General features: G+C 42.9%; 1 protein-coding gene across 2 annotated transcripts in view; it reads left to right on the top strand.

The window, feature by feature from the left end:
- Positions 1-16,540, top strand: part of Wwtr1 (WW domain containing transcription regulator 1) — a 121,107-nt gene extending 104,567 nt beyond the window's left edge. For both annotated transcript variants that reach the window (XM_076867706.2, XM_077110375.1), the window contains 3 exons: positions 7,272-7,405; positions 8,973-9,085; positions 13,158-16,540. In XM_076867706.2, coding sequence (XP_076723821.1) covers positions 7,272-7,405; positions 8,973-9,085; positions 13,158-13,342 — 432 coding nt within the window. In that variant the 3' untranslated portion in view covers positions 13,343-16,540. The remainder of the gene's footprint in view (positions 1-7,271; positions 7,406-8,972; positions 9,086-13,157) is intronic.
- The last annotated feature ends 9,233 nt before the right edge of the window (positions 16,541-25,773 follow it).

Raw genomic sequence — 25,773 nt, 5'->3', positions numbered from 1 at the left:
TTAGGATTTAAAAATATTGTCTTTATTTATTTATTTTTCTTTTCATTTGTTCCTACTCCCCCCACCCTCTATAATTAAAGCAATCCAGTCTTCCATTCTTGGGGAATTGCTGGCCACACTTAACTCAAGCAGCGCACCCTTAGCAGAGGCAGCTGCCCTTTCCTTTGAAGCTGTTCCAGGGAGGGCAGAGCTGGCTGGTGGGAGCTGCCCCCCAGCCAGACCAGCCGGCTGACGCACCCCACCTCTGTGATTGATCCCACTGGGGAGCTGCAGGCCGGTGGGGAGCTGAAGGAGCTTGGGGTTTGCTTCCAGAGACACCTTGCTCCACCCCTGCAGCTGCTTTGCATACCACAACGCCCTCCAGCCACTAGGACAGGGTGTTTCTTTAACCCACATGTGATTTTTGGTTTTAGGGAGCTGAATGGATGACTACAGACTCACAGATTCTCAGGCCCTTATTTTGCAACAGTCTTTTCAACCCTGACTTGGACATAAGTAAAAAAAATAAAGTTGTTGGGGGAAGGAAAGATCTGGGATGGGACTGCCGAGGGCAACTTTCCAGATCTTTCTGAAACTGGCCTTTTAAATTTGAACTTGCAACTTTTTTCTTGATGTGTTGTGAATTCCCAGGACACTAGCACTACTCACATATGTTGAAAAGAACGGTAGAATACATCCAGTTCAATCTGTTTCCCAATTCAGGGAGGAGGACTGTGAAACAGATAGTTCATTAACTTCTACTCTAAGCTGTCTGAGGTAGAGAGGTTGGTATTTCCACTTTGTAGCAGGGAAAACAGGCTCAGAAAAATGAAGTAACTTGCCCAGGTCTCACAGCCAGTAGGTGAAAGGGCCCCAAATTTGAGGTCTGCCACCCCAATCCTCAGCTTTCTCTTCTCTGCCATGCTGTCTGTGGAGGTCATCAGAATAGCTGCATGGCCTGCACTCAGATCCTGGTGCCTCCAGTTATCAGCCGTGCTATATGGGGAGAATGGCTTCATCTCTGTGCCTTGGCTTCCTCAGCTGTAAAGTGAAAACAAGGGACAGCATTCCCCGCACAGTAGGCTGCTAGTCTGCTAGTCGGAGCTGACATCTCTCCTCCCTGACCACCCAATACCTTCAGGAGCTCATTCTGTCAAAGAGAACCTGGGGCCAGACTCTTTATAAATATGCTTTCTGATCTTTATAACAGCCCAACAAGATTGCTCTTACGAACTAACTTATCCTTTGTCTGATGAGTGACCTGTCAAGAGAGGTTAAGATTTAGTGCATTTGTCACAGCCAAAGCACAGCTGCAGTAGGGTTTGAACGCCAATCTTTCTGATTCCAAAGACAGTTTCCCTCTGTGCTGTGCTTCTGTGCCTAGCCTAAGACATGCTCAATAGCACTGAACCCTGAATTGCTGCTGAGAATCCCAGTGGCTGATATCCCAGAGAAGTGAGAATCAGCTACCTCCCCACTGAGCTACTACCTGGGAAGCTCTCATCCGGTCCTCCTCAGATCTGGGACAGAACATGTCTTCCTTCTTTCATGTCTCGGTACTTTAATAGTTTGAGAGCCATGGCTGTGTCCCTTGAGTCTTCTCCTATTATGGAATTATGGTTTGCATATGAGGTGTCCCCCAAAAGCTCATATGTTAATGCAGGAGTGATCGGAGGATGAGATCAGGAATGAGAACTCTAACCTAATCGGTGGATTAATCCATCTGATGAATTAGTAATTTGGATTATTGGGTTGCAACTACAGGCAGATGGAGTATGGCTAGAGGAAGTAGGTCTCTGGGGATGTGTCCTTGGAGGTTGGTTGTCTTTGTGCCTTGTTCCCCTCTCTCTCTCTCTCTCTCTCTCTCTCTCTCTCTCTCTCTGCCTTCTGGCTGCCATGAGCTGAGTAGCTCTTGTCCACCATGCCTCTCCACCATGATGTTCTGCCTCGCTTTGGGCCCAGAGCAATAGCATTGGTCATTCATTGACTGAGACCTCTGAAACTGTGAGCCCCCAAATAAACTTTTCCTCCTTTAAGTAATTCTTATCACATATTTTGGTCACAGGGAGGAAAGGGAGGAAACGCTGATGGACAGATCTCTTTTGGTTAAATAATTCCCATGATACCCTGACTCCTAGTTATCTTTGTTACTCTTTCTGGTTCTCCTTTGTGAGGACTTTGGTGAGTGTTGGACAGACACCTACATGCAGCTTTGTGCATGGAAATTGACTGGTGGAAGGGAGGCCGGTGGGACACACAGAGAAGCAGTGATGAGCTGCTGCTGGAGAAGGCAAGAGTGTGGAGCCTGGTGATCCTAGGAGCTGGGATGCAGGAGGCTTGACCCTTAGCCCTCATTCTTCCTGATGGTCTGTCTCCCACTCTGGAATGTTCACGAGGAGAAGGCCCTTCCTTGTCAGTTGCTGCTGTGAGACACGGTTCCCGGCACCTGATAGTCTCAGGAGTATGTTTTAAAGACCAAATACAGGTGTAAACAAAAGAATTGCTAAGGGGCTGGGGCTGGGGCTGGGGCTCAGTGGTGGAGCGTGTGCCTCCCACATGTGAGGCCCTGGGTTTGATCCTGAGCACCACATAAAAATAAATAAAGGTATTGTGTCCATCTAAAAATTAAAAAGAAAAAAAAAACTTCTGTGGGGTCTAAGGAAGAAATTGTTGACTTGGATCTTGAACTTGGATGGGTAGTGATAACATTAAGAAAAGGTTCTACATTAATAGGAAGAGCTGCCTTGAGCCATATGAGGAGTCCACCTAAGGCATGTGGAAGCTTAGAGGCCAGTGGACACCTTTGTATAGGAGTTCAGAGCTGGGAGGGAGTGGTTACTTGCTGGGTTGTGGTGGCACGCAAGCCCTCGTGGACGTGGATTGACTTCTGAGACTCTAGGGGGAGGGACCCAAGGCACTGGTGAGCCTGGAAATGGACGGCTTCTTGGGGATGGCAGTGGGAAGGGTGGTGGACATGTGGGTAGGCCACATGGAGGGGACACTGGAGGGACATGTGGGTAGGCCACCGTCAGAGGTGGGTATGAGAGATGGCGCTGGGGTGCAGTGGTGCCTGGAGCTCGGCTTTCCTCATCTCTGCTGGACCAGTGGATCTAAGGGCCACACACTTGACCAGCCTCGGCCACGTCCCCTCTCTTCCCAGCACACGGCTTGTTTTGGCTCCATCAGTTTGGACTGTCATTTCCTGGTCTAGGTAAAACCTGATGCTTGCCTTTCATTGCTGCCCATGCCAGGGCAGTGGGTGTCTCGTGATGGCCAGTCATACTGGGCCTGGACCTTAACCTCATATCTAAGTTTAGTTTAAAAGTTAACAAAGAAAACCCCAGGTTCGCCCCTGTTTGGCTGGGGTCATGTTCATGAGGTTTGTCCTTTTATTTTTATCCTTGGATTTTTGTGTGTATGTGTGTGTGTTACTGATAGTATGTGTGTGTGTGACACACACACACACACACACACATACACACACACGCACACACTAGGTATTATTAGAGACTGAACCCATGGTGTTCTACCTAGCACCCACCCCACCCTGCCCCCAACCTTTTAATTTTGAGACAGGGTCTCACTAAGTTGCCCAAGATGACCTTGAACTTGTAGTCCTCCTGCTTTAGCTTCCCAAGTCACTGGGATCATAGACATGTACCACCATGTCCAGCTCATACTTAGATTTTATACTGTACTTTTTCTTTTAATTCATGAGCAGAAATCAGGAAATATTTTCATTCAAAAAGGCTAGAATTTTAAAAATTTTAAATATGGAAGTATTATATTATAAAATATAATTTTCACCACTTTATATTCAAAACTGATTTTTATGTTATATAAAAGGTTTATAAACTTCTCCTTGTTGAACAAAAGTGTTTTCTTAGCCTTTCGATGAATTTCACACTTTGGTTTAATCCTGGTAAAGTGAAAGCTGACCCAGAAGAAATATCCTACCTCTCAAAGTGGGTCTGTGACACTCAGAAAGTGTCCCTTTTAGATGGTTTGTTTTTGTTTTTGCTTTTGTCTTTTGAGGTTGGAATGCAGAGATGAGGCAGGACTGATACTGGAGCCTCCTCTTGGTGAGGCCTGGGGTCAGCTGGCTGCTCACCTGTACTGCACACACAGCAGCCCCCACCGGCTACAGCTCTCATGCTCCCACTGTGAAGCACAGAGGGTGAGAGGCTTGCTGGGAGGTGGCTTGGCAGGCAGAACCCAGGCATTGGCTGCCCACTTCCTGCTGGTGACTGCTCTGGCTGCACAGCCCCGTGTCAGGAGCTGGGGAGGGAGCAGCAGGAGAGAGTTAGGGTGGACAGTGTGGCGCCCGCCTGGCTCGGATGAACTCAGAGGCTGTTGTGTCACTCATCTGTGTGGTGGAAGGTTGAGCAAATGCTCTCAGTTTATTTTTCCTTTTATTACTAATCGCGACTTTAGATGTTTCTACTTGGATCTAGTGAAACTGTCCATTTATTCATCGAGTGGGTGCTTCCTTAGTACACACTATGTTCCCAGCATGGCCATGTTGCAGCAGCACAGACGTGCACAAGACAGACGAGACCTTGCTGGCACGAGTTCAATTCCAGCAGGAAAGAGAGCCAATGCCTAAGTGGAGAGAAGAAAATAAATACAGGAGAAGAGGCAAATTAACAGAGGCAGGGTTAGGGAGGAGCATCTCTGAAGGGGTGACGTTTGTAGATGAGCAGCGAGTGAGATAATGAGCCTTGGGGAAATCTGAGGAGTGGGCTCCAAGCAGAGGGACAGATGGTGTGGAGTAGAGGAACCAGAGACCAGGAGACTGCGCGGAGCCAGGGGGAGCTGTGAGGGACTAGGAGGGGTACGGCCAGGGCTGGGGGCTACGGTCCCCATCCAGGTAGGATCTGAAGCAGAGGTCGGGGTGGGGGGGTATGACCTTCACTTTGGTTGCTGTGCATAGTGCCTTGTGACCTGAAGATGATCTTGGAAGAGTCTCAGAGAAGGTGCTGCGTTGTGAGCAATGGCCTTGTAGTTTAGACTGGCCTGTTTCTCAAAGTCACTTTTCTTAGTTCCACACAACATCCTTGTGTATTCTCCTGTGTGTCAATCATCTGTATGGAGGGTGAGACTGTGAACCCCTGTGGTCAGCAGGTAGCACTTCCTCTTAGGGTGACTTGTCAAGTCTCCGCAGCAGATAGCAGCACCGTCAATGCTGGGGAGTAGAACTTCAGTTCTTCTGAACTCAAAACAGCGGCTGACATGAACTGGCGCAGTGAGACGTCTTCCTCGCAGCTTTGGCTGCGACATAGTCCCTTTGAATTTTATTTATATGTTTAGCAACGATATATCATTATTTTACGTTCTCTGTATTTGAAGTGTTCCAGGAATAATCTAAATGAAAGTGAAGTTCAGAACTACATGTTTTATATCTTGTTTCTGAGATTTGTTCTTATAACTTGAATTTTATTTCTATATTATATGTCATTACAGATGACCATTTATATACAGTCTTCTTCTCTTTTTTATCTAAAGTAGCTGAGGTTTCAGAAATGATTCTTCTTATTTGAATTCAGATCCTTCTGGATTTTACAAATTGAACCTGAATTTTTTTTATGAATTTTTCAGACATGGTGATAAAATTCTGTGAAATATAAGGAAATACTGTCACCCCATCAACTTTTATGTTTAAAAGGGTATTTGTTTAGAGATAAACCCCCAAATTTATTCATTTATGGTTGAAGAATAGAAGCTTCTAGTTAAAGTCTTTTTAAATATATATAATCAGCCACAAGATTCTTGCATTTGTAGTTTATAAGGAACTAGAAATTGTGTCAGTGGCCAGATGTTTTTGCACTAGGGCCAAGGCATGTGAACTGCAGGAGTGGGCTGGTGGCGCGGGCTCTTGGCACCTGGTGCAGCCTCGCCACCGTTCTATACAAGATTTTGGGGAAGACTTTGTTGGGGGATCGTTTCTAAGGCATGCTGTCCACTGTGTAAAAATAACCATTAGAAAATAGTTTGGCTTTTCTAGATTTATTCAAAACTTTCTTCCAAGATTTAGATGATGGATTAAAAATCATCTTTTTAAAATACCTTTATTTCTTATGTGCTTGCTATGGATCACTGAATGAGGTATGGGAGTGAAGCATTCTGACGACTTGCCATCCAGGCCAACAGCAGTGACCCAGGGGCCCTTTCTGGTCAGGGTGTTGATGTCAGGCTAAGTTACCCAGCAGGCCTCACAGTTTGCAGCCGTCACGCTACCAGGACTCCCACGAACAGCAGAATGAACTCTAGTAACCGAAAGTTTTTATATCCGATGACTTCACTGGGACTTGTCTAGACTGCAGTTCCTCTCTGAAGTCATGGCATGTTAGGTCTGGGGAGGGCTAATGAGATGTGCAACTCAAGACGGCCTGAGTCTGCTTGCCACTGCAGCCATGGCTTGGGGTCTGGGAGGTTCAGTGACCTCAGCCTGGAGTGGGAGATGGTGGTCTGGGGAGGAGCCTCTCCTTGGTTTCCAAGCAGCACACTGTACAGAATCCTCCTTCTCCAGAAGTAGCAGTGCGTTGGAAAGCAATTTAATTCCTGCTCATGTTTGTCAGAGCACAAACTCCAGGAGAAAAAGTGATTGTAGTCAATAAATTCGTAGTTGTTTGTATTGACTCTACTTGGCAAAGCAGTGCTGGCTTAAAAAAATAATTCTAGCAGCATGATCTTGCTGGTAAAACCCATGTGCCCCCAGATACCTAATTGTTGATTGGGTTCTGTTTGGCTCTGTGTGGTCTCCAACCTCAGCCATGTTAGTCACATCAACAATACAATGCAGTAGAAAAAAAAATTTTTTAAGCTGTTTTCTTGATTATACTGAACTCTTGTTTCTTTCCCTCTTCTTGATTATTGACATAAACTGTCAGATTTAATTTAATGTAAATCCTGAATTCTGTAATACAGGTTCGCTGGCCTGTAAGTAATAGGGACTAGAATGTACCTACTCGTCCTGAGTCATCCGATTGCATTGATTGGCTTAGATTTGTTCTGAGATCAGGACTGCAATAGCCTTAACTCTGAGAAAATGCCTGAGAAGCCTGGATGTGATTTGGTGTTTAAACAGTCCTGTGGGTGGTACATGGAGAAGTCAGTGTCCAGAGGCTAATGTTAGCCAAACTTCTCCTCAACTCTGTGAATGTAGGAAGGTGATTTATATCACTCATGACTTCCTGATAATTTAGACTCACTGGGAATTAATATAAGTGCATTGTATTTGGCGAGTGCTTCTCCCACAAGTACACTCTGCTCTAATCCTTGTACCTCTGCAGGAAGCTGCCCTCTGCAGACAGCTCCCCATGGAAGCCGAGACAATGGCTGCAGTCCAGGCTGCTGCAAACCCTCCTGCCATGACCCCAGATATGAGATCCATCACTAATAACAGCTCAGATCCTTTTCTCAATGGGTAAGTTAACATTTGGGGAACATTTAATTTTGCTCTATTTATTATGAAGTCTAGACTAAAAGAGGGTTTGGTTTACACTGGGAAAAGATAAGGAGCTTGAGGTTTGGGGTGAGAGTAGGAAGTAGGAGGAACTGGTAGAAAAAAGAAAAGCCAAGGAAGTCATCTGCCTTTTAATAATTATATAGTCAGCCCCTAGTGCACAGTTTGAATCAGGAATGCATTTGTCATTTAAACAGGATGGTGTTTTCTAGTGTTTATACCAGGAAGAATCTTGTGGCTTTCGGTGGCCACCTGGGGGATAAAAGCCTGTCATGTGGCAAGTTGAGAACAAAATAATTAAAGATGATATTTTGATGGTGAAATGTAAATAAGGCTGTAGGTTAGTTAGTAGGATTCCACATCATCTGTTCCCAGGCTTCTATACTGCACTGTGGCTGTGTGGGATGCCGTCGTAGGAAAAGTTGGGTGAAGGGAGCTAATCTCTGTAATCATTTTGCATCTTCTGTGTGTGTTTAAAATTATTTTATAATTAAAAACTTAATTAAAGTAGATGATGTTTCTTTAAAAAACAAACAAAACGAAGGAGCAGAATAAAAAGATGCTTTGGGGCAGTGGTGTCTGCATGTGCAGATGTCAGCATCACCTGTGGCCTTTTAAGCACATGGGGGCCACTCTTTGTTCCCCATGTTCTAGTGCCCTCGTGGGTGCTTCTGGCAAAAGAATACAAGTAAAGACAGGTAAGAAAACAAACACGAACTGAAATAATGAAGGTATGGGTGTTTTAAGTTGTTGATTTTAAAGTACAGAAAAGTGTAAAGAATAACATGGAAGTTACTAATTTACCCACCACCTAGATTTGCCATATTTCCGTCCAGTCTTATTTTTTTTTAAAGAGAGAGAGAGAGAGAGAGAGAGAGAGAGAGAGAGAGAGAGAATTTTTTTTTTTTTTAATATTTACTTTTTTTTAGTTCTCGGCGGACACAACATCTTTGTTTGTATGTGGTGCTGAGGATCGAACCCGGGCCGCACGCATGCCAGGCGAGCGCGCTACCACTTGAGCCACATCCCCAGCCCCAGTCTTATTTTTTTTGTAAATAAAGTATTACACTTACCATGTGAAGCCATCCCTCCAATACTGAACTCTTGTTTCTTTCCCTCTTCTCTTCCTCATGTAGCCACTATGCAGGAACTGGCATATGCCCATCATGTATATATCTTTTATTAGTGTGTATATCCATAGCAGCATTGAATTTTGTTTTCTGTTTTTTGTTTTTTTTTTAAATCCCACATAAATGGTATCATACTCTGTAGAACAGTATCCAAATGGTTATTTGAAGATGGAAAGAAAATCAAGGGCCATGCATCATGAATGGCCAGTTTTACTTGCTTACAATTTGATTACATTAACATCAGAATTATATTTCAGAGTGAAGGGAGGTGCTATCTTCTCCCTTCACTACCTGGAAAGTTGAGCCATAATGACAGAGCCACACTGTTTCTGGGGCTGTGATGCGACTGTGCACTGCATTGAGTGGGTCAATGATGTCTCTCCCTCTTTTGCTCGCAGGGGGCCCTACCACTCAAGGGAGCAGAGCACCGACAGTGGCCTGGGGTTAGGGTGCTACAGTGTCCCCACCACCCCTGAGGACTTTCTCAGCAACGTGGACGAGATGGACACAGGTGGGGCACAGCCTGTCAATGCTTGCAGTGTGTTTTCACTTTTAATTTGTCCCTTTGTCACCTTAACTCTAAAATCCAACCAGAAACACGAAATCTCAATGACAACATAAAATGACTCCTGAAAAGCTGTGCAACCCACAGGCACTATTAATTAATCAATTCACTGTTAATGAACTCCAGCCTCTTTCCCAGAGCTTCCCAGTTTCATACATGGGCACAGGATTTTAATTACTGTTTTTTAAAAGCTCATCTCTGCTCCTCATAGCCCCTTGCTCACAATTGTACTAAGAGACCTGTCTGCTTTGCCACTCTTCTGCCATTGTTCCTACTGTCCATAGTTTTAAAGTATAATGCACAGGCCACTTTTTGTCCTGGAAACTGTTCCTAGATACGGTTCCGCCAATCACAGATGTTTCCATGTTATTCCCTGCATTTGGGGAGCAACTGGAAGTAGGCATGTAGAGAGGTAAGTCACTCAGAGCATGTTATGCTGTCGACTCAGAGTTCCATGATGGTGATGATGCCCTCCCTTGCAATTGAAAAGAACCCCAGAATAACTTCTCCCTGGTCCTCTCCCTGTGCATCCTCAGGCCAGGGCTCGGCAGGCTTTGAGAATGCCTCTTACCCCATTTCACTACATAATCATTGCAGAATTTATGCTTCTTGTATGTTTGTTTTGCAAAAAAGCGGGGCGCAACCATTTTGTGAAGCTTTTTTTTTTATTGTGCCAGTGTTACTTAAAAATCAGTTATTACTAAATTATTTTTTATGCAAGATTAGGATGCACAGAATACTGGAGAATGCATGTCAATGCTGTGAAATACAGTACTTCTCCCATTCTCTAGGAGGGAGCCCTCCAATTGCAAAATCTGAATTTAGTCTCATTTGCTTAATCTAGACTTAATTATGAAACTCATAACTCCCAGAAAATATTCTAGAACCAGAACCAAATGACAGCTGAAGTGTCTACTCTTTGGAGTTACCCAGGCAAGTTTCTCCTCCATTGTCATGGATGATAGAAAATTAATCGTTCTGTGACAAAAATTGAAAATTGCTTCCCCAAGCGTTTGTCTAGAGTGCCTGCTCCTAAGTGACTCCTTTGTGCCGTGGTCCCTATTGTCGGGGGGGGGGGGCCTGAGAGTCAGACCAGCCAGGTCCTGGGGTGTGGCAGGGAGCAACTCCTGGGCTGGGTGGTCCTGCGGCCTTGCTGTCAGAAGGCCGCACAGTGGTCTCCTGAGGAGCTGGACCAGAATAGTTTGAACTATCATCTTACTATTCTTCAATTCATTGCTGCTGTTTTCTCTCTCCCCTTCCCCTTTCATCCTTCTTTCCTTTTTGGTGTTAGGTTTATTTTGCTCCCTTGGATCAGCCTGATTAAGGGGCTCCTTCTTATATAATAGCTGTTTACTTTCATCTTTTAAACACAAGGAAGCCAGTAAGGGCAAAAATCAAAAGTTAGATAAGGAAAAAGCCTCTGGAGATCTTAAAAAAAAAAGAAAGAAAGTATTCTTTTCCATGTTTTAAAAATTGTGGCCTCAAGTCAGAAGATGGGGAGTGTTATGAACCATAAGGTGGAATTAAATAAAGAAAATGGTCTTTGCAGACAAACAACCTGGGTTGAAGCCATGCTTCTCTACTTTCTGGTAGCTACTGTGGGCACCTAACCTCTGTGGGCCTCAGATTCTCACCCATGAAGTGGGAGCAATGTGCTCACTTTATATCACGGGTCGAATCCTAGCATAAAAATCTGCCCCTCTATCTAAGAAGCTGTGAAACGGACTTAAGTTTAGGGCCACCTCTGTGAAGTCTTAAAGGAAGTGGACATTAACCCTCTCAAGGGGAGACATGCTGCCACATAGCAAGCAGCTGAGGAGAACCAGGGAAGACAGACTCAAGTGTGCCTAAAAGACATCCGTTAATCCTGCTGAGTACACGTTGACCACAGGCCAGATGGGAATGGGCCAGCTGAGCATTCCCTCCTCACCATGCACACCAAACAACAGCTGGGCTTGGTGTGAGGACAGAGCACAGGGACCAGCATGAGCAAAAGCTGGGCACGCATCCATCCTTCTAGAACTTTCTACAATAATCACACCCTTGCAAGAATTGTCTGGTTTTTATCTCATCTACTTTTTAAAAAACACACACACACACTAATATATATTTATTTTAGTTATACATGGACACAATGTCTTTATTTTGTTTATTTATTTTTATGTGGTGCTGAGGATGGAACCCAGTGCCTCACATGTGCGAGGTAAGCGTTCTGTCACTGAGCACAATGCCAGCCCCTGTCATCCACCTTTTAAGTAGACAAACCTACAAAGACCCTAGTATCACTAGGAGATTTCCAAGTTGCTCCAGACAGACAGTCGAAGATGGTCAACCCCGAGGAGAAGCTTGACCTGACTCCTTGTGCTTTCCATCAATCCTGGGAAGTAAGGATCGGAGTGAGTCCTTAAATCAGGGATTTCATTTGACTAAAATATATGTTTTAAGTATTAGAAAGTTGGAACAATGATTCTCACTGGAAATGAAGATAAAAAAGATATCTAGCTCTTAAGATTGAATAGCTTTTTGGGATAGATCAATTTTAAAACCTCCTTTTCATCTGGATGCTGTAATGGTAGAAGAAAGTTATTTTGGACTTTCTTTTCTATTTTTAAGGTTGTTTTTCAGTATCTGAAGCACTCTATTGAGGTCATGTTGTTGCATATAATTTAATTTTTCAAATTATTGCTCTTCAAAAAATCCTATAAAATATCAGCCAAGAGTCATGAATATTTTGTGACTTCTAGAAAAGCCAAGTGCTTTACTGTCACCAAAAGTTTGCTTCCTTCACCACTCAGTAAGTCTTCCTTGGGAAACACATATAGATAAAATAAAATTTCTGTACTTTTATCAATATGATGCAACCTGTATGCATGCTTTTTAGGAAGGCCACTGCATGTATAAACCAAAAACTAACATAGCGAGTTTCTTCCCTTCCAATGTTGTTCTGGTGGAAGCTGGCCTCAGTTATCAGTGCCTCTCAAGTCAGGTTTTTTTTTTTATTTACTTATTTTTATATGATGCTAAGGATCAAACTCAGTGCCTCACACATGCTGGCCAAGTGCTCTGCTGCTGAGCTGCAGCCGTAGCCCTTCTCAATCTTTGAGGCAGTTTATCCCTTCAGAAAATTTGGGGCTGTTTGAATCAACTAGTTGTTCAATAGTTGATGCCTAGATTTTTCTTTCTCCTAGCACGATCCACAAACATTTTCTGTTTTTATATGGACAGCCTTGGTGTGTGCCAGACACTATTTTGCATTTTATTCATTTTGCATTTTATTTAGACAAGCAAATATGTCTAAGGTCACACAGCTAAAAGAATCAGTCTGGTGACAGGTCTCTGAGAACTTCCTCCAGTGGTCTTACAGGTGAAGGACAGATTCTTCCTGTCCTATTTCAGCTACTCAATGTTCTGGCGTTTTCTCAATGGTGCTCTGAAGTATTCTGGTTTTATTCAGATATACATTCTGCCAAAATAGGATTAGATAATTTATTGGGTTTAGGAAATCGTGGTTTAAGCAAAATAAAAGAGATTACTCTGTGCTCTGAGGAGGTGGCTTGTCATGGGGTGTGTGGGGCAGAGGACCTGCAGATCCCCTGTGTACATGGTGCCCAACACCCTCTTGAAGACAGTCTTCTAACATGGCACAAGTAAAAGAAACCTCACACCACTGTCCCCAAACATCAGCAAGGATGGCGAGAGTAGTAGAAAGCAGCTCACAGTCAGACCATGGAATGCAGCTGTGTGATAAGATATTCATCCCAGGCAGGGCCTCTGTTTCTTGAAACAACCCTTCATGCCTCTGTCACAGGAAGGCATAGATCCCAGGCTCTTACATTTCCATTCTGGGCCATGGCTACCCATTTCAGATGACCCCAGCACCTCTGTACCTCTTACAAGTGAAATTCATTAATGTACTGTCTAAAAGTGTGAAGGTAACAGTTGTGTTAACATTTAAACTGTCCCTCTCTCAAGACCTTGCAAGAAGAACTTACCATGGCTTCCTTTCATTCTGTTACAGGAGAAACCACAGGTCAGACACCTATGAACATCAACCCGCAACAGACCCGCTTCCCTGATTTCCTTGACTGTCTTCCGGGAACCAACGTTGACCTAGGAACGCTGGAGTCTGAAGATCTGATCCCCCTCTTCAATGACGTAGAGTCGGCTCTGAACAAAAGTGAGCCCTTTCTAACCTGGCTGTAATGGCTACCATTTTGTCACTGGGGTGCAGCGCAACCTGACATTTCCTAGGCCTCTTGGAGAAAGCGACAGTGCACGGCTTTCTGCCTCTGTGACTCCTTTTCCTTCCTGTCCATGTGGCCAGTTTCATCAATGCCTGGTTTTGATTGACAGTAACTTAAGTTAAACATGAATAAATGTTCTGTCTTTATTTTCTGCAAGCCTGCATTTCTGAGACAGATGATGCAGAATTGTGCCTATAGAATTGGTTATGCAGAATTACTTCTCTTCATTCTCTGCTGCCCCATGGCTAAGCTTTAGTGTATTAGTTGAAATTTATACATAAATTGATTATAAACCATAGAAAGCTGATCACAGCCAGTGAATTCAGATGGGCAGCTTGGTCCAGGAAATGTGCACAAAATTTGACCTGATTTACATCTCTAAAGCTGAGTGTATTACAGTAGTACCAAGTGCTTTAAACCTACTCAGTGAGTTTTACAACATTGTTGTATGGGTAGCGAAATCTTGCTCTATGGAATGTAGCCTAGTTTTGAATCCATGCTGGCTCTGACAGCCTCTGAAAGAGGGACACACAGTTCTATTGGAGTGTCTCCTTGGTCTTCTGCTGCATAGTATCTGTACAACCTGGCCCTCCCAGCAGGAGGGTAGCAGCAGCATCAGCCACAGGCTTATACTAGAGACCCGTGAAAGAGACCAATTTCAGACTAAAATGAGCATTTATTAAATAAAACTTTTTTTATATTGCAACTTAGATTTCTGAAAAAAAAAATGCAGCTCAGAATTCAATGTTTATTTTATAAAACACTGTAATTTTGTAACAACAAAGACCAGCTAGATGTTTTTGATAAATCATGGCAACTGTATTTTTGTCTTTTGAAACTATTCTGAAACATCAGGACAACATAGATTCAACCTGATAGTACACGCAGTGAGCTGTTGCTTTTTAAATTGCCAGGCTTTGTCAGTTTTGTTTTAAAAATTTCTAATGTTTTAAATAATCACATCTATGAAACTGAAGGATGAAGCAGATCTCTGACTGACGTTTAAAAAGTCGCCCTCTAAGAGTGTAGTGGAGACATGTTTCTGCATGCAGGAAAATTGGTTCCTATGTATATTATCCTAACTCTGTTGCTACAGTTGGTCTAAAAAGGCATGAGCTATATACTCAATACCTCTTATAGAAACAAGAATCTCTCCTCATTAGCCTTCAAGGACTGAGAGTGGCATGTTCACCTGGCATGAAGCCCCCTGCCTCGCCAATGAAGTCCTCGACTGTTAATGTTTTGAACTGACATTATTTATACTCTATGAATTTAATCTCTTTTTTCAAAGACATTAATAATTCAGGTCTCTAAAAGGAAACATTCAGTTCCCATGGGGGCTTATTTGTTGGGGATCTTAAATGAGATCCTTTTTGATCTACCAGAATAGAGATGCACAGTATATACTTGATCTAGCTGGAAAGAAGGCAAGTGAAAAGGTCAGAGATGAAGTGGTAAATTGAATGGCACGTAGTGGAAAGGACACTAGTGTGACATGGAGACAGACAAGGCATAGTCCCTGAAGGTAGGACAGGCAAGTGTGAGAGGTGCCCCCACGGAGCAGAGCAGCAGCCTTCTGCCACAGGCTTTGTGCCAGGAGACTGTGGTAGAAGAAAAGAGGGCTTTGGTGCACTTTATGGGAGTTGGGGGCCAGCCCTGTGGCACTGTCCCCAGGGCACTGAGCAGTGGGCAGACATACGCAGGGACGGCTGTTGCCTGCGGCACTGACTGCCTGAGGTCAGGGGCTTTTGTTCCACTGATTCCTTTTGCTCTCTCTAAGCAGAGAGAGGTCAGGAAGGTGTTTGTGTTGCTACTAAATTGAAAGGGAACACTCTTTATTTTCCTCTTTTGTTAGCAAAAATTGCAAAAAGAGTTGTACATTCTTTCTAAGAAAAAACAAATAGAAGGGACCTAACAGAACTCAGCAGTGTTACTGTACTTTTAAAAGATATTTTTATAGACTCATTTTCAGGTTATTAAATGTAAAAGATACAGATACCCTTTTTTTTTTTTAAAAAAAAGCAGTTAATCATTGATGATTTACATTACCACCTTTTAGGAGTAATTTTCTAGTAAGCTTGTGCCATTAGAAAATACTAGGATCATTTTTTTAGTGAAATTAGTTGGAACATTTATCAATGAATATAATAAATAAATATTTTTCAGAATAAACTAGGGACCTTATTTGTTTACTAATAGATAAAGCCAGGTATAATTTTTTGTTGTTTTTAAGGCCATTAAATATGGTCTCATTAAAGAATATTAAGGCTAAAAATCTAAAGTAAGAGCTTTTTTTTTGGGGGGGGGTGCTGGGATTCAAACCAGTGTACCAGGCTGGGCTCCACGGAGCTGCACCCACAGCCTGTCAGAGCAACTTTTTGATAGCTGTTTCTCTTATTTTAAGTGTTAAAACCCCTCAGAAGTCATGATAAGGTGCTATTTATATTTCTTTTTATTAAGACAGCTGCCAGGATATCTAGTATTTTTCATTCAAAACCAGTCATAAAATTTCACCATCTCATCCCAAAATCTTGTTAGAGAAAAGCCATATTTCAAAAGTGAAGTTGAAAAGTAATTTCAGAGATTTTTTTATTCAAGATTTTTTTTCTGATAAAATACATTTTCTTTTGAAGCAAATAAATTGTCAAAATTTATTTGTCATTTTTTAAAATCTAAGTAATTGGTAGACAGTGTTTCACATTAGTACTTAGGATATAAACCGCCATTTCTTTCACTGAGCACACAATACACAGGAAGGTGTGAAACAGAGTGGAGTATTCTGTGTGCTGGTAGCTGTGGCCCCCACCTGGTGGAAAAGCTCTCTTCAGAAGAAGGTGGAGCCACAGACTTGCTGAATACAAGTCACATTCTCACCCTGTAATGAGAAAGGAACTTCTGGAAGTACAGCCAACTTCTGTGAAAAAAATAAGCTGTTAAAAAAGAAAGAAAGAAAGAAAGAAATTGTGGACTAATTTAATTGGAAAAATGGGTGATTTGACAGAGACTGTTTCCCCAACACTACATCATTTGTGCTAGTACTTTAAATTTTTTAAAATTTTACTTCTACATTTTGTAATATGACATGTGTGTTTATTTTTAATTTAGAATGTTATGCATAAAAAAAGTATGCAGCCAAATCAATCAGATCAAACCCTTTTACCTGGAGTTTGGTACTGATTTTTACTTCTTTGATTCTGTATAAGAAAAATAAATACAATTGAGTTTCCACTTGGAGTCTTTGTCTCATTATTCATGTATGTTCTTCATACCGAGTGTTTTGGGTGGAACAGAATGGAGAGACTTATGTAACCTCTTGGCAGACAACAAAGGAAGGAAAATTCTGTAGGAAGATGCTTTTTTTGGCTCCCATGCCTGAACTTCAATACTCTTCAATACTCTAGATGTCGACAGAATTCTAATTTCCACTTTATTTGAAGTAGTCCCCTGAGATTTAAAAAAAAAATAAAATTGGTACCAGTGATTGAACCCAGGGGCTTTTAACCACTGAGCCACATCCCCAGCCCTTAAAAAAAAAAAAAAAATATATATATATATATATATATATATATATATATATATATATATGGTAAATAATATATATTATTTAGAAACAGGTCCCACTAAGTTGTTGGGGCTGGCATTGAACTTAGAATCCTGCCTTAGCCTCCCCAGCCATTGGGATTACAGGCATGTGCCACCACTCTGTGCCCCCCCATCCCCCTGCCCCCCCGCCAAGGTTTTTTAAAGGTATGTATTTCTTTAAAAAGCCATGCTGTCCTGCCAACAATTTCACAGAGGTAACAAGTCATCAGAATTACAGGATTCTTATTCTTGCCTATTATTAACCATATGATTTAGCTTTTTGTTGTTGCTCTCAAAACTAAAACCAGAGACTCAGTAGTCTGAGGCAGGAGGACTGCAGGTTTGAGGCCAGACTCAGAAACGTAGTGAGACCCTGTCTCAAAACAAAAAATAAAAAAGCGCTGGGGACGTGGCTCAGTGGTAAAGTGCCCTGGATTAGATCCCCAGTACTAAAACAAACAAAAAGCCTAAAATCAGAATAGCTGCTCATCATTCATGCTTGGGACAGTGCTCTCTGTCCTTAAAGTTCCTTTGGATCCCACTGTCCCATACTTGTGTCCACTGGGTGGATGGGTCACATGAGAGCACTGTTTGGCAGGAGCCTCAGAGGAACCTGGAAGGAGGTGCCAGGGGAAGTGGCTTCTCAACCTCCCAGGATCTGTGACATCATTTGTAGGTGTTAAGTGTTCAGGGTTGAAAATGTTAAGCATCAACATGTCAAATAAAAAAACTTCTATATCCTCTCAAATCTCAGATTTACAAAATATATATTTATTTTCCCCTATAAGTTGGATATTTTAAATCATAAAAGCAGTACCTGCTATTTCGACATTTTCACTTTTTTCTCTTAACAATAACTGATATCACTAATACTTGTTGAACATTATGTCCTAGATGTTGTGCAAAACACCTGAGAAGCATCATCTAATCCGTACAGCAATATCATTTTAATATACTGGCCTCAATTCCCAGATAGGGACATTGAGGTGTAGAGAAGTCAAATAATTTACACAGGGTTGCCCAGTAAGCAACAGAAACGTCAGTGGACATCTCTCTGAAGCCAGATCCTTGTCCCAGAGCTGTGGAGGGAAGGGCTGGTGGTGAGCACAGCGTCCACCTAGCACTGCAGCCCGGAACCTACACTCCCTGCCCGAGCCTCCCGGCCTCAACCTCCCCTTCTAGACCAACAGAAGAAGGTTGAAGGGGGGCAGACCTGAATAGGCTTGCAGGGCTAACCAGTGGTGATGGTGACTTTCCCAGACAATGAAAAGCATTCATTTGGACCAGCAGCATTGGCCCAAGCATGTATGAACCCCTAAGCCGACCCACTCCAGTGGCACCCCTCGTGTTCTCTCTCTCCAGAGGACTTCTGTTTCCAGTCACAGTTAAGTGAGTCCTACTGTTACACTCACCCATGCTCCTCTGTGGATTTCATTCTTCAAATTTGTCGGACAAAATCCAGAAAGAAGAAATCTGTGGTGAGCTGCTGAGGTCTGCAGCCCGCCCTGGAGCAGGGGTCTGCAGTCCACTCAGGTCCTGCCCTCCAGCAGAGGCTTCATTTCTGCCAGTTCATGTTTGTTCTTCCCCTGTTACTTTAAACAGCTGATAATGCTCCTCTGTATGGATGTATGCTGTTGGTTTTTGTCTCTGTGAGTAGTGCTGCTGTGCACTGCCCACTTTTGTGGACGACAGGTAGAGGATAAATTCCTAGGAAAAATCGCTGCAGCAAAAGGTACATGATTTTAAATCTAGATAGATTCTATTGCAGAGGGGCTTGCTCTTCCAGCATGGACTTTGGGGAGCTTGAGGATGGGGAGAAACCTCTCCTAGATGGTTTCAGAGAACGGCTCTGCTTTATTGCACAGCAAAAAATAGCTTTAATAATGAGTATGGGCCAATTTACATGTGACAGTCATGATAAGCCAGAGGTGGTACACAAGATGTTATCTTACAGGAGTCCAGACAGCAGGAGTCTAGAAACTGCCACACAGGCCGACCTTGTACCAACAGGGGAATAACTTGCTGTCAAAGGAGCAAGGAAATTGCGCTTGCCAGTGTTCTGACAGCACTTTGACCCAAAACAGGTTCTGTGTTAAGACTTCCCTGCACAATGAGCAAGATACCATGCAGGTACAGAGTCAGGCCCACCAATATTCTATCAAATATTTTTCCCCAAAAGGATGATACCGATTTATATTCCCAGCAAGAGTGTTTGCAGAAGCCTATGCACTACTGCAGCTAGAGACAGGTGTTGCCTGTCCTTTGCATCTACAAAATGTCTTGCTCTTGCAGGTTGTTTCTTGAATTAATCGTGAAGTTGAGTTTGTGTTGCCGTTAGTGGATGCCATTGGTTCTCCGAGGTCACCTCAGATTCCTGTTTGGCCATTTTCCAAGCACTTCACCCCCCACCCACCCCAGGAGTTTTCAATACTTCACACCAGCTCTTAAAAGGGTGCCAGAATCCACTTGCCCACACATATGCGGAGAGCTAGAAATGCCAGGAGTGTCCATCCTCCAGCATGGCCCTCAGCCATGGACTAGCAACTGGGGCCTCTAACCTCCCCTCCAGATTTCCAAGAGATCATGCAGAGCCGGCCTGGGCTGCGACTCCAGTGCACTTTTGCTTTTTCTCTCCCCCCCTTTTTTCCTGCTTCTTGTACTCTCACCAGTTTCTCTACAAAAACACACTTCTGTAACAAGTCCTTTTTCTAATTCTTTTTTAAGTAAATCACTTCTACATAATTCCCTGAATCAGGGCTTGCTTCTAGGAACCAGACCTGATATTCAGGCTATAAAACAAACTCACAAATCAGTAAGAAAAACAGCCTGAAAGAAATATGAGCCAACAATAAAAATATATAGAAGATGAAACTGGGTGGCAATTGATTTGTGACTCATTACTAATCAAAAATTTAGATATTAAAGACATGCCATTTTACTTCTTGCAAACCAAAATTTAAAAGACTGGCAAGCTGGTACGCTGGGGCACTCTTGCAATCCCAGCAACTTGGGAGGCTGAGGTAGAAGAATCAAGAGTTCAAAGCCAGCCTCAGCAACTAAGTGAGACTCTGCCTCAATAAAATAAAATAAAATAAATAAAGTGGGCTAGGGATATGGCTCAGTTGTTAAGAGCCTGTTATGGTTTGGATGTGCTGTCCCCCAAAGGCTCATGTATAAGAAAATACAAGAAGGTTCAAAGAAGAAATGATTGGGTTATGAGAGCCTTAACCTAATCAGTGAATTACCTGATGGGATTAACAGAGTGGTGATTGGAGTGGTAGCTGGGGCTGAAGGAGGTGGGTCATCCGGGGTGGCTTTGGAGTATATATTTGTATCAGGTCAGTGGAGTCTCTCTGCTTCTGGATGAGTCGTGTGGGCTGCTTCCCTCCCACAGAATGGAGCCTGCTGTCTATGGATTGGAGCCTCTGAAACCGTGAGCTCCAAAACAACCTTTTCCTCCTCTAAAATTGTTTTGGTTGGGTCTTTTAGTCACAGCAGTGAAAAACTTCACTAAAACAGTGCCCTTGGGTTCGATCCCCAGGATCAAAAAGGGGAAGTTCATGCACTGTGGGTGGTGGTGGTGCACGTGGAGGCAGCCTCTGCCTCCAAGAGGCTGTGACTTGGTCCATTTTGTTGACTACTGTATCCCAAGCCTCTGGGCCACGAAGTGTGTGCCCAGCACACAGTGGATGCCCAGCAAATGTTTGTGGAATGAATTATTTTTTGGCACACCAAAGAAGCAAGTAGTTTCAGAGAGGACACACAGAGAAGTGGGGTTGTAGGACAGGGAGAAAGGAACTTCCCAGAAAGTGAGTTGATTAAACAAGTCTATTACCAATTAGTGAAGTGGTAGGCATTCCCGCTGATCACATTCAGCTACTTTATCCATCAGTCTAGTTGACCAAGTAAATCTGTGATGGGCATTGAATCCACACCAGTTCAGAGCTGGCAGCTTTGCACATGAAAGATTTCCATGCTTTCTTCCCTCTCTGTCTTCCTTCTGTCTTTCTTCCCTTCCTACCTCCTTTATAATTCTTTTTGGATTACAATATATGAAAAACTCACACATGTTGGTATTTTGTATTAAACATATGACTAGTATGTTTTAGCTTTTTTCTCTCTTGGGGCACTGGATTTTTTAAAAGCTATAATTAAATAGTGTGGACATCAAAGCTCCTGGATATGTCATTTGCTTGATTTTCACTGGGAGCACATTTAAGGTGTCTTGTAGGTGCTAGGTTACACTGGAAGACTCTGACGTCTTTCTTCCTTGCTTCCCAGAATAAACACATGTGTCCTATAACACGATGAATATGGAGTCAAGAGCTGATACGTAATGTCAGGAAGACCTTTGTGGATGGGTTTCTGGTTACTGGAGTGAGATGGGTCTGTGAAGTCTGCCCCTAAACTGGGATGGCTTTGTTCCAGGGATACCCCAGAGAGCCTGGTCCTCACTCAGACCCACCAAACTCAACAGGTACTCACTGGAAGGAGTGGCTACATGAAGGAGTGGGACCCAGGGCATTGTAAAAGTATAGGGAGTCTTCCTCAACTTCACTAAGAATGATGAGGGTGGGACCGGAATGTTAGCCCACATGTGGGGCTCTCCAGTGTGGGGCCCTGAAACCTGCTGGTGAAGCCAGCCCTGAATGTGGCTTCCTGTTAGGGTGCTTAGTGGTCCTGCAAATCAAGGGATTTTGAGTGCTAATTTATTCATGAGAATAAGTAAGAGGCTGATGTAAAGGACTTCATTTATATAAAAATATTATTGTAAGTATTAGTTTGGGGAATTGTTAACATTTTCTTTTAAAATAACTTCACTGAACTTTCCAGTAGTTGGAGAGAAGTAGCTGGGTCTGCAGATATATGTGTATTTCTACACATATTGAAATATATATTACTAAATATATTCATATATATTACTGCATATGTTTATACATGTTCATATAATACTAATATATATGTATATACATATTCTTATATATAGATATATATTCCTATGTTCTTATACATATTCACATTATTTATGTATATTCATTTATACTCATTTATACATATTCATTTAAATATATATCCATATACACACATATTCATATGTATTCAAATAAACATATTCAAATATATTCATGTATACATACATATATTCATATATATGCAAATACATATTTATACAAATACATATTTATACACATATTCATATATTCACATATATATGCAAATACATATTTATACACATTTTCATATATTCACAGATTTATACTCATATTCACATGCAAATTCAAATAACATTCATCTGCACAATCATTTGCATGTTCATTTGCATAGTCATATGCATATCATCTGCATACATATCTGCATGTTCATCTGTATATTCATCTGCATAGTCATGTATTCATGTACAAAATAATTTATTATATACCCATATACAGTCACATATGTATTGATAAATATACATATATTGATACACATCTCTTCTTTAGTTTTATACATTGTGGGTTGACCTGGAATGTTCTCAGATGGGAACTCTTCAGATGGAGGGTACAGTGACTATCTCCCTGATCAGGTGGAGGACATAGGGTTCTACTCTGCTCACCAGATACGTGGAATGGTGTCATGGTTATATATACCTTACCAGGTGCAGGATATAAGGATGTGAACCCACCAACTGAAGGACACGAGGACCCACGCTCCCCTCGGGCACCTACTCTCTCTCAAGGGGGAGGACGTGAAGACCTACTCCCATAATAGATTGAAGGGCAATGTGAGACATTCCCCATATTGAGTGGAAGGCACCAAGATCTGCTTATTTAAGATATGTTTATACATATGTTCATCATACATGTCTTCTCCAGTTTAGTACTTTGGGGGTTGAACTGAAATATTCTGAGATGGGAACTCATCAGATTTAGGATATAGTAATTAACTCCTCTTCCTGCTTGGCTCATCTTTTTGAGATGCCTTCATCTGTTATTCAGAACCCCAGGACTCCATGCTCACTCACATTTCTACACATTTATACTCATTAATGAAGCCAATGATGTGGATGGTTCAGAAAGGATTTGTCCTGTTTCCAGAAGGTTCATACTTGCTCTTTGAGGCCACTAGCTGGGAACCATTGTTTTCTCTGGTCAGGATGAGGATACATGATTCTAACTCACCAGGTGGAGGACATGGGGACCTATCCCCTTAAAGAATAAGGACATAGGGAGCTACTCAGGTGATGGGACCAACACCTCTCACAGCATAGAGGGTGTGAAGATCCCCTGACCTCTTGTGGTGCAGGGGTCTGTGATCCACTACCACCTGAGCAGAAGGTACTGGGATGTAATTCATTTTATATATATGTGTTGAGAGCCATAGCCAAGTCGGATGGCGTCTGGCATTTTGCCAGAAGGAGTGGTTGGGAGGTGATGCCAGTGAGCCATTGGGATGATGGTGATTAAGTTAAGCTGTGTATAATTATTGGGATGGTGACTGATTGCTGTAACTGGATGATGCTGGATTGGGGCAAGCTGTGTATTCAGTTGTGTATGTGGACCTCTGCTGTCTGGCAGTGGGGTGGCTCCTGCTGCCTCGGGTGCCCGCTACTTTTGAGTTCTCGCAGAGTTTCGGTGGAGTTCCCGTTGCGTTCGGGCAATAAAGTAGTTCCTGTTTGAACCTACAAGTGGCTCGTGACCTCCCGGTTATTTTGTGCCCAGCCAGACTGCGGCATATATGTATATATATAAAATCTTCACAGATGCATTCATACATATATTCACACACTCATTCATATTCAATTATATACACATAAATATTCATGTTCATATTCTTATATATATACATGTATGCACATTAATTTTCATGTACATATTCCTACACATATTCATATGCATACATGTGATATTGATATACACATTCATATGCAAATGATCATACTCATTCATATACATATTTATTATATTCATGAACATCAACAGGATATGGTCATATTAATGCACATTTATATTCATGTACATGTACACATTAGTATCTACACAATATTCAAGTACATATTCATACTTATATACACAATTATAGACATTCAGATATACATGTTCATATTCACATACACATTCATACACATAGTCATAAATAAATTCACATATAAATATCTTCACCAGTTCATACCTTGATTTTAGAACTGGAAAAATCTGGAGTGGGAATGAAGGACTGTACAGAGAGTAACTCACTTAATCAGGTAGAGTGTACATGGCTCTAATCCCTCACCAGATATAGGGCAAGGGAAATTGTACCCCTAAATGTGTGAAGGAAATGATGCCTACTACCCAAGGGGAATTACTTCACTCATTCTAAGAGGCATGGAAATCTGTTCTCTATCGAGGGGAGGGCACACTGTTCCATTCCCCGTAGTTAGTAGAAGGCACTGGAAAGCATTTCATCTATGAATTCATCTACAGATGATTCATGTTCCTCCTCAATTTCCAATGCAGGTGAATCCAACAAGAATGTACATCTCCTCCTGGTGCCTGCAGCAGGTGAGTCCATCACACTGGTACATCTCTTCAAGTTACTTTTCAGTGACTTCACTATTCAGGTACATCTTCTCCTTATGTTTCCCTGAGCCCACCCCACAGGTACATCTCTTCCTCATGTCCCCTCAGGTGACTCATCACAGAGTCCATCTTCTTTGCATGTCTCCTCAGGTGATTCTGTCACAGAGGTACATCTCCTCCTCATGGTTCTGCAGGTGACTCCATCACAGAGGGATATTTCTTCCTCATGTTTCTTGCATATGTGTCTGTTGAGAGCCACAGCCAAGGGACCCCAGCAAACTTCCAGCTGATTGGCTCACCGTGGTCCCAGCAAACTTCCAGCTGCCAGCTGATTGGCTCCTCTGTGGTGATGCTCATTGGACTATTTCCCCGCCCTTTCAGACCATGGAGCTGCTCATTGGGGGACTCTTTTGGCTCCACCCATGCGACCCAGCCAATCGGCCTCAAGAGCAGGAGGAGTGGGGGATGGAGAGGCTTGTGGGAAGCCGGTGGTGGCAGTTGGTCTCTGAGGGAATTCCTGAAGAGCTCTTGTGGTGTGGCGTGTGTGTTCTAAAAATAAAGTTCATTTCTGCTTGATAAGTGGCTTGTGAATTGTGCCCAGTCAGACTGAGGCATTTGTCCACCACAAAGGTACTCCTCCTACTCATGCCCACAGCAGGTGAGTCAAACACACAGGTACCCCTCCTGCTCATGCCCACAGCAGGTGAGTCAGACACACAGGTACCCCTCCTGCTCATGCCCACAGCAGGTGAGTCAGACACACAGGTACCCCTCCTGCTCATGCCCACAGCAGGTGAGTCAAACACACAGGTACACCTCCTGATCATGCCCACAGCAGGTGAGTCAGCACATAGGTTCACCTCCTACTCATAGCCACAGCAGGTGAGCCAGACGCACAGGTATTCCTCCTCCCCATGCCCTCTGCAGGGAGTCCATCACTCACAGACATCTCCTTCTCATGTTCCCCTGCAGGTGAGTCTACCACAGAGGTACATCTCTTTTTCCAGTTCCCATGCAGTGAGCCAACCACACAGGTACATCTCATCCCCTTGCCCCTGCAGGTGAGTCAACCCCATGGGTGTATCTCCTTTTTATGCCCCCTGCAGTGAGTCCATCACACAGGTATACCTTCTCCTCATGTCCCCTGCAGGTGAGTCACACTCATACCTCTTCGTCATACTCCCTGTAGATGAGTCCACTTGTAAGGGTTCTGGCTGTGGAAATGTACAACACAGTGAATTTCTTCTGGTAAGCAAACTCTTGAGGAATAACA

The sequence above is a fragment of the Callospermophilus lateralis genome, chromosome 10, assembly GCF_048772815.1.
Source record: "Callospermophilus lateralis isolate mCalLat2 chromosome 10, mCalLat2.hap1, whole genome shotgun sequence".
Classification (NCBI taxonomy): Eukaryota; Metazoa; Chordata; class Mammalia; order Rodentia; family Sciuridae; genus Callospermophilus; species Callospermophilus lateralis.
Note: the sequence above shows the minus strand (reverse complement) of the source record. Positions and strands in the feature narration are given on the sequence as shown.